The sequence below is a fragment of the Centruroides vittatus genome, unplaced genomic scaffold (assembly GCF_030686945.1).
Source record: "Centruroides vittatus isolate TY-2023 unplaced genomic scaffold, ASM3068694v2 contig_181, whole genome shotgun sequence".
NCBI classification, from domain to species: domain Eukaryota; kingdom Metazoa; phylum Arthropoda; class Arachnida; order Scorpiones; family Buthidae; genus Centruroides; species Centruroides vittatus.
The window spans coordinates 211,448-220,647 of record NW_027121109.1 but is presented as its reverse complement, the minus strand read 5'-3'; the positions used below and the strand labels follow the sequence as shown (position 1 = coordinate 220,647).

The 9,200-nt window shown below is 35.5% G+C and overlaps 1 protein-coding gene across 2 annotated transcripts; it reads right to left on the bottom strand.

The window, feature by feature from the left end:
* Positions 1-110: 110 nt before the first annotated feature.
* Positions 111-8,323, bottom strand: Pop4 (ribonuclease P/MRP subunit POP4). Of its 2 annotated transcripts, none has more exons than XM_067264057.1 (6): positions 8,163-8,323; positions 6,002-6,073; positions 3,144-3,331; positions 584-658; positions 350-522; positions 111-278 (listed from the first exon to the last, which is right to left on the bottom strand). In XM_067264057.1, the coding sequence occupies exons 2-6, from the start codon at positions 6,065-6,067 to the stop codon at positions 157-159; spliced, it is 624 nt and encodes a 207-aa protein (XP_067120158.1). In that variant the 5' UTR covers positions 6,068-6,073; positions 8,163-8,323; the 3' UTR covers positions 111-156. The 2 variants fall into 2 exon arrangements, with proteins under 2 accessions (XP_067120158.1, XP_067120157.1); XM_067264056.1 differs by lacking the exon at positions 8,163-8,323 and adding an exon at positions 7,324-7,482.
* Positions 8,324-9,200: the final 877 nt, after the last annotated feature.

Sequence of the window (9,200 nt, the reverse complement as noted above, 5' to 3'; positions counted from 1 at the left end):
CTTCTGGAAACCTATGCAAAGACAGATTTGAGAGCCATTGCAGTGCCATGGCAAACAGCAAAGTCATTAATTTTCTCACTGTAATTAGCACACAAATTACAAAGACGATGTTTAAGGTAGAAATAATTTATTCGACTTTACGGGGCAACTCTCTCGTCACTTGCTCTTGAACTTTGCTCTGCACCGCTCTCCGGGAAGATGCCGAAAATTACTTCCGTATATCTTGAATATCTTCCCTTTTAATTCGAATGCAAAGGTTGTATTACTCTTGGGAATTGCTGAAAATAAATTTTCCGTTACAGCTATTTCTTACAAAATCAAATTATAAATTACCGTGACTACTAATTACTTTTGACAATATTCTTGGGTGTCACTATCCTAAACGTGTTCTTTGTTTCCATTAAGACGATTCCTTTGCATCCGACGTAGGGGGAACACTTTGAAGCGGCGACCACCAGATAACAGCCGTGATAATCTGCTTTCTGGAGTAAATGGAGCAGTTCGGGCGAGTCGTTCTGCAAACTGACAATAAAGAATGCAACGTATGTAAACAGAATTTATGCATAAGTGTGCATTATTTTACCTTAGTATGTTATCGGACAGAATATCGTCCATGTATTGCTTCCATAATTCATGTATTGGGACAAACGAGGAGAATCTGAAAGGAAGAAGTAATGCAATGTTAGAGTATATCCCAGGTATTCTTGTACCAAACATTTGTGTTACGTTAAGTTATATGGCATTACAGATTTTTATTTCAGACGTATTAAACATAAGGTTACAGACATACAGATGGAAGAATTGTAGGAAAGCACGAAGGCTGTGCAAAAGTGAAATATTTATGGGACAAAAATCTCACTCTTGCGCATTAGCTCCTTACATTCGCATTGCAGGAGTGTTAGTAAGAACAAGAAATGTCGCAATCTGACATCACATTTGCTCGTGTCCGCACGGATACAGCCTAAGAATTTGTTTTGTATATAGAAGGGTTAATTAGAAAAAGATTTTAATATAGTTTACCAACAATATACAATAAAGGCATTTTTCATTTACACTACTTTAAGACATGGATGCAAATTGATGCACAAGAAACCTGTCGACAATGAAAACCTATTGGAGCATGGTTATCAAAGAGAGAAACGAAATGCATTATTGTTTTTACAATTGTCTTGTGTGGAAAGTTTGCTCACATCTGTATATCCGTTGGCAATTCCAATGAACTATAAAGCAAAGAGAGCAAGCTTATGTCAACGTTAAATGACCACCTGTTAACGTGAGTGTAGGTTTACACTATATGAAAGATGAAAGTACAGAAAATGTAAATTATATCAATCAGACCATGTTTACAACCTCAATATCTATTTCCCACCTCATACAACCACTTTACAGTTATTACTATCATAAACAGTAATATTGCTATAAGTTTGGAAAATGTAAAACATTTGTGCATAGAAGAATTGCATGTTAATGTAAAATGTGACTTATTGAGTCAATTAAAATTCAAAAAACAACATATACAGGTAACGCTTGCATAACACAACTTCTACAACACAGTCTGTCTCTAACGTGATCGAAAAGATGTAGTATAACTTGCAACGTGCAGTATTTCCAAGCTTCTACATGAGTAAATCTGTTATTGATGCACTAGCAGACCACGCATGTGCACAATATAGGTCTCCAATATAGTAACCTAGGACTCTGTCCTGTGTAACTTCATTTTTTGCCCTCCAGGTCTCCTCTAAGTCTTTCCTATATATTACTGCAAGACGTGTTTTTCTTCCTTTTTCTGTTTAGAATCGGCCGAAAGTTAACCGCATCTATTGTGTGCGGATTGCCTTATTTTATAATCCATTAGACGAATCCCTTTTGACGTATCACTAAGCAGTCCCACAAAACACGCAAGTTGTCTTCACTTTTCCAAGGACTTCGGTAACGGTGTTACTTAAAGGCAGGTTTAAGTAATACGACTACTGCCGATATTTCGTCACCTGGAAATGGAGACCAAACAAAACAAAAATCTAACTTGTCGGATTTTTCACTCGTCGCATCATTAAAGCAATCATAGACGAAATATTAATTACGCATTAAATTGTGTTCTTATCACACTCAAGAGAAATAAGTACTATCGCGCATGCTCGTGAACTTCAATGATGGGTCTTGCAAACATCCGAATTGCTAACAAATCCCGTAGATGTATTTTTGGATGTGGCAAAATGTCGGCAGTAGTCGTATTGTGTACGGCAGCATTAAAAATGACTTCTCGCTTAGCCCACTCCACAGCAATCATTATTTGTTATCTGATTGATATCATTAGTTGTAATTTTTGAGTTTATGTTTTTATTGGTGCATATTATGCTATGTACTTTTCATGAGTGATTGCGATTGAGATACAGTCAGTGAGGGTCCGATTGGTGTGATCTAGTGTTTGTATGTGTTGATAAATCCGCTGCACTACTTGTTTGATATGTTCGCATTTGTAGAAGGTTGTTGAGTATAATTGTTCTTTTCTGATAAACCTTTGCTCTGTAACAGTGACATGTGGGTATTTTTGTGTGAATTTATCATGTGTCATTTGTATGCTGTCGTGTCTGTTTTAAATTTTGTAGTGGTGAGTGGTGGTAATAGGAATAATTTATTTCTCAAGTCCATTTCATCCATTGGTGTGTTTTCCAGCCTTGACGATCAGTGGCAGGATTGCCACCGAAGCATGGCCGAACAGTGTGTATTGTCTTTTAACAGTGAGTGAGATTAGTGAATGTGTTCGTGATGCAGTAACCATGCTAGGGCCTGTGCTGTGTGGCCAAGGGAGACTGTGGCATATTTTTCAGATGCAAGCCTCTGCCTAACTCACAAACAAGGATGCTATTAATCCAGGAAACATCAAAGCTAGTATCATGCTCTAAATGACTAACAACTATTTTTTATTTCCAACTGTCCAATGGAGAACAACGAATCAGACGCTGCTTTGTAGATCACTCTTGCTTCGTTTCTCCCTGCAGACATCACTGTATGGGTGGCCCTACCAGTATCTTACATCACTGTATGGTTCATTGGAACTACTAAAATCTCTCAATTCGGCAAGATGGTGACTAGTGAGAGTCATTGTTATTATTATTATAAAACATTAAGTGAAAACTACTTACTGAGTCTTCTTATCTAATTTTATTTTACGTATTTTCTCTGCAATGTAACTTTTCTTTTTAATAGTCTTCTCTTTCTTTTTTGGCACGACGCTACTGGTCAAATCAAATATTTTCTCTTTGACGCCATCGAGTTTCGAATGCGGTGCCCTGTTTTTCAGGAACGCACTGACGTATGCATTAGAAACTTCCTGTAAAAACAATTATTTTTATACAATAAAGTTTATACATTTCAAATAAACAATTCCACAAATTGTGGCGGCTAAAACATTCTCTCTGTTAATCTGGTGAACTAGAAACCTTAATGGATTCTTTGTCGAGATAAAATAAGCATTATCATTGAAAATGTTTATCTAATATTATTTTATTGTGTTCTGGACTTGACTTTGATTCAAGTTGGGGTGGGATGGGTTTTGACAAATCCATTCCATTGTGGGTGCAACCAAACATATGACGAACATTAAAAAAAGGCTTCCTCGGAGCCCACACGACGGAGTGTGTTTAATGTGCGGTACCAGTATGTTATACAGGCCACATTTATAAATGGGACTGACACCCAATGAGTTTGGCCAATAAGTCAAGAAATGAATGATGATGCCCTTAATATATATTTTGGGGTCTGGGTTAATTTGAACCTAGCTCTGCAATTAAGCAACTAAATGGTGGAACTTTTAACATGCAACAGAAAGGTTAGAAAATCATATATGGGTGTCTAGAATTAAAACACCTATTCCGATTAGACTACAGCGAAAACTACTCAAAGGTTTTTGATGTAGTTCTCATTGTCAAAATTTTTTGGTACATGTTAATGAGACCATGGAAAGGAAAGTATGGGTAAAAAAAATCAGTACCAAATGTCACCAGTAGGGGTATTTAACTGACGACGGTGACGTGCTAATCTTCATTACCACATCATCTGTCTGCTTGTGCACCGTTACAGGGTATTTAAACATCTGCAGAACCATTTTCATTGCCACTTTACCACCATTAAAAATGATGTCAACCTTACAAGCAAGGCTTAGGAAAGGGGGGGGATAATGGGGCCTGAAATTCACAGGGGCCCACACATCATCCTGCAATTTGTTTTTTTTATGCTCTGATTAACTACAGATGGATGGTAAAAAATTTTTCCTCGGCCTGGCAATCACTTGATGTTTCTGTTCACAAGAATGTGCTTTATTAGTGAAATTCCTTTACCAAAATTAGAATTCTGCACCAGAAGCTTTGTGGAGATTTCCACCTCTGAAGAGCTTCAAATAGGTCCAACCACTGCTAATGGACTATGAAAAATTAGTGTAAAATTTGAAAAATGGGATCTTGGCTTGAAACCCCGAAAGATGATATAAGCACGTAGATCTTAAAGAAAGCATATCCCACCATGTGTGCTATATTTCAAGGGATATACTGCAGTCAACAATTGAACATGCTGTCATAAGATTTCATATGGCAGCAGAGAATGGCGGACAGCATACTGAACATATTTTGCCCTAAATACACAAATCACTTCTGTACCACTTCGTGATGTTCAGAAGTATAAATTACCCCTAGTGGTAACTTTGGAGCTAATCTTTTTTACCTTTACTTTCCTTCCCATGGTCTCATTAATACTTACCGACACTTTGGTGATCCTTTCGATAAATAGTTTTTGCCACAGACTGCTTGGAATAGGCAAACTTTAATTACAGACACTCTATACACTACATAATATGCATTGTGAATTTGGCCACATCTGCAAAGGGGCAGCCGGGTAGTGAGAAACTGGGCCCAACGTCTAGGACAGACTATCCTTGAAAATTTCCCAAGTTTATTCCGTGTCCCTCAGGTTAAATTTTCTATATTATAGCAGAGGAAGCGGAGAAAAAAATGGAAGGTACAAAGAGAGATATATGAGAGGAAAAAATTAATAAAATTAGCATCGTTAGTGGCAGTGGTGTTTCCTATTCGGCCAGAATTTTTACGTGTGTGTGTTCTGGCATAACAGTATAAAACAGAAACTGAACTGAAAGCTGATTTAGTTTTCTGCTACACAATTTTATACATGTTCCTGGCCTTATTTTCATTCTTGAAATTTTCTACGGGGTATACCATTGCATGTTATCTTCCCAAATTTACAGTATTTATCAGCTGGAAACAATTATAATACAATAAAACCATGTGATAAAGGTTTGAAAATACTATGGGTTGATGGAGATTCAAAAGTCCCATAAACAAAGAACTCACTTCATTAGTTACCCATTAAAGGCCAGTTTCTATCTTATGCTGCAGAAAGAGAAACAGTTAAAACTGTTGCAGAAAATTTAATGATTTCCACTAAAATTTCACTTCTGTTACTTTTTCCCACAAGTATTTAGTGCATCGCCATGACTATTGAAAATGAATTCCAACATTCTGAAAGCACTTGCTGTTAATTGGGTTATGTCAGCAGGTACATTAATATACAGAAATTATCAACCCGAAGCAATGTGACCCAACGAATTTTTACTCTGAAAGTTGAGACGCGATCGACTTGAAGCGGCAGTATTTCACTGTGAAACGACATCAACACAACTCTGTCGATGTCATTGGTGTATTTTCCGCCATGATTCTGTGCAAGCGGAAACTGATCTTAAGTCATAAATTTAATGGAATACATTTCTCTCACTTACTCCAATTGCACATTAACAAATTTAATACTACGTAAGCACACATGTCGTGAATGTATTCCTTTTATATTGATATCCCCGACTTGCCCTGCATGTTTAAATTTCTAAAAAGTGATTTAACAGTCTTATTATGAGATTAATTCATGCCTCTCTGTAATATAAATCTTAAATATTACCTAAAACTTTTGTCTTATTTACATTAAAATTCTAAGTTCTCACCTTGATACCTAAACTTCTACCGGCTTCTTTCCATCCTTTTGGAAATTCTGTGTATGGTTTATACATTGTTATCTGCAAAAAATAAAATGGTTTGTATGTAATTATTAATTAATAGTAATTACAATCACATTACCATTATATATAATATAGACTGCATCCTAATGTTGGACAAAAACTTTAGGGTAAAAAAGCATGGCCTAAACGTGCATAAATATGGTATGTCCAATCATGTGAATGAGGTTCAGAGGAATTTTGCAATAGAAGTATTATGACAATAGCCATAGAACATTACAATAAAATGGAGTTGTGTCTCGGCTAAACCGGCGGACATTAATCGAAGAAATTTGCCAAAATACAGAGATCCTGCATCTTAAAAGTGAAATTGGATCATCATTTACTTTGTTTCTTATTGGTTCAGCCATTTGTTACATCACTGCCTACTTACACAGTTATGCACTCGTAGTAAGGATGTAGTAGAACATTAACCCAAATGGTATAACATACCATTTGGGTTAATGTTACCTTAGGTAGCCAAGATGGCGGCTCGTTTCTAATTCCAGCAAGGAAACAGTGGGACGCACGTTCTAACCTAACCTAACCTATTCTAATAATTTGGTTGCTAATAATTATGGTAATTTATTAGAATAGGTTAGGTTAGGTTAGAATGTGTCCCCCACTGTTTCCTTGCTGGAATTAGAGACGAGCCGCCATCTTGGCTACCTAGGGTAACATTAACCAAAATTCGAATCAAAAATGTATTGCTTTCAAAGAAAGAATAAAAACAGCTGTGTTTTCTTGGTCTCTGATTTAATATGGATATTGGAAAAAAAAATGTGAGGTTTTTCACTAGTCTTATGTTGTATATATGTATAACTTTTTAACTGAATTTTAACTTAGACCATATCTAGTCAAAACTCACTCCTACAACTCATAATTCTTTAGAATTTTAGTTCACACGGGAGGATTCATGTCGACGTACCACCAATTATGGAGCTTATTTTGAGCATAGAATGTTCTATAAACTTGGATCCTTGTCTCAAAAATTATGGAGTAATTCACTGTCAACTATGTAACCTTAAGTAATTCTACAGTTAAATAGAAAATGCCTTTTTCTTAAATAAACACTTGTAAATAACGACATTAAAAATAAAAGTTCTTACAGATCCATTTTGTATCAAAGATTGCAGAGCAGTGTGACATCGGTAAATGCGCAGTTAAGTATATCGAAATGAACAGACGCAAAAAATACAAGTTGGAGTGGTAGTGAATGAACAGACATTTCCGAAAATCTCTCATAAACAGTAAGTTTGATGGATATTTACCCCATAATTATTGAGAAGACGACATTTTTTACTTAAAACTGCTTCCATAAGTCACAGTACATATACTTGAATTACCCTGTATGGAAATAATCTACAATTCTAGCAGGGCACCAACAATGTCAGGCAAGATTAAATTATTCCCCCAAAGAGGATTGAGGAACCTTCACAAAATATGGTCTTCCAGAGTAAGATACGAACTCCAAATCCTGCCATACAAGCAAACAAGACAACGAAATCACACCCATACATGTGACCTTTTGCAAGAAATTCGCCTCCGAAGATCGGCCTTTATTGCAAACCAGTATACGAGCGCACTATTCTCCACACTACGAGTCGGTCGATGCAAACTATCGCTTACCTTGACCGACTCGGAACGTGGAGAAGACTCTGCACATAGTTGCTTGCATGGGGAGAGCCCCCACACCTCGTAAAACTATATAACATCAAGTACTTCACTCAAAGCCGGCACAGCGACCTAAGCCGAGGAGACTATGCTGGTTTTGGATAACAGTTAAATGCGAGTCATAGCAGAGTGTGTGGCATCATGCTCGGAAGTAGGCCGATTTCGGAGTGCCGTATGTCACGTATAGGTATGGTTCCATTGACTTTTTTGCTCCTATGAGCATGTGCTACAGCTCTGTGAAGATTCCAATGATGTCATTCACATCTATAATCTTACCAGCTCAGTCTTACGGCCATTCATGTTTATCTTCACTGTAAGCATAGAAAATGCATTAAATATGTAAAATAAAGCGCAGAAAAGTTGAATTGAACTGTTTTAAAGGTCCACGTTACCAAAATATCAAGAAATTAATCTAATTTCTTCATTTCTTACTCACCTAATCACATCAAATTCATGCAGGAGTTTACGCTTCTAAAACGCTAATAAAATGGAATAAAACAGTAAAAATTAACGAAATTTATCAAAAATATCACCTTAAACGGGTAAATAAACGTTATTAACGTTAAAATCTATTGATTTTCACGCGCTTCGACTAAAAGTTCGTCTGTCCGAAAATGATAGTGTTGCCAGACCGAATTGAATAATAATTTACTCGACAACATTAATTTCGTATTTGAAAAAAATATATTAAATAAATAAATAAATTTGAATTTCCTTTCGAAGTTCTGAAAACTTAAAATATATAAAATGGAGTTAATAATTTGAAATAAAAAAAAATTATACATTCAATTCATTCAGGTTTTTTTTATAGACATTCATTTCTTTGACAATTCCTGTTAAGTGTTTGATTATGTGTTAAAGTCGATTTTGAAATATTTAAATAAACAGTTTTGATAATAAACGATTATTTTTTAATTAATGAAACGAATGCGCGTAATCAAAATATAACAAAATTCCGAAACGTTGCATGAACGCGATACATTAGAAATTAATTTGTAAATCCAAGAGTTCTCAAACTTTATTCTAAAAAATTAATTTTAAGTAAAATTATTACTAAATCATTAAAATTCGCTAAATAATGATTTTAAAAAATTAATTTTATAATTGAAGTTAACACCCGCTTCTGAAGTTACCTTTTTTTAAAAAAAACTCTTTCCGCCCTATGAGCGGAAAGAGGGGAAACCTTTTTAGTAAGCCCATTATGAATTAGTCCAGGCCCACAACAAGGTGAGAAACATGGCCAGATATAACCGGGCGGATTTTTGACCCGTCCGGACTCGAACCCGGGTCTCACAGAGCGATAAGATTGTTTGGCCCACCGATTTTTCCGATTAAAAATACTGATTAATTTTTAAAATTAATCTTGAATTATTATTAATTAGTCAATTAATTAACACTTAAACTAGTATTATATGAGATTATAATGTTCAAAAATTATTTTTTTAAAATAATTTTTGAACATTATAATCTCGTA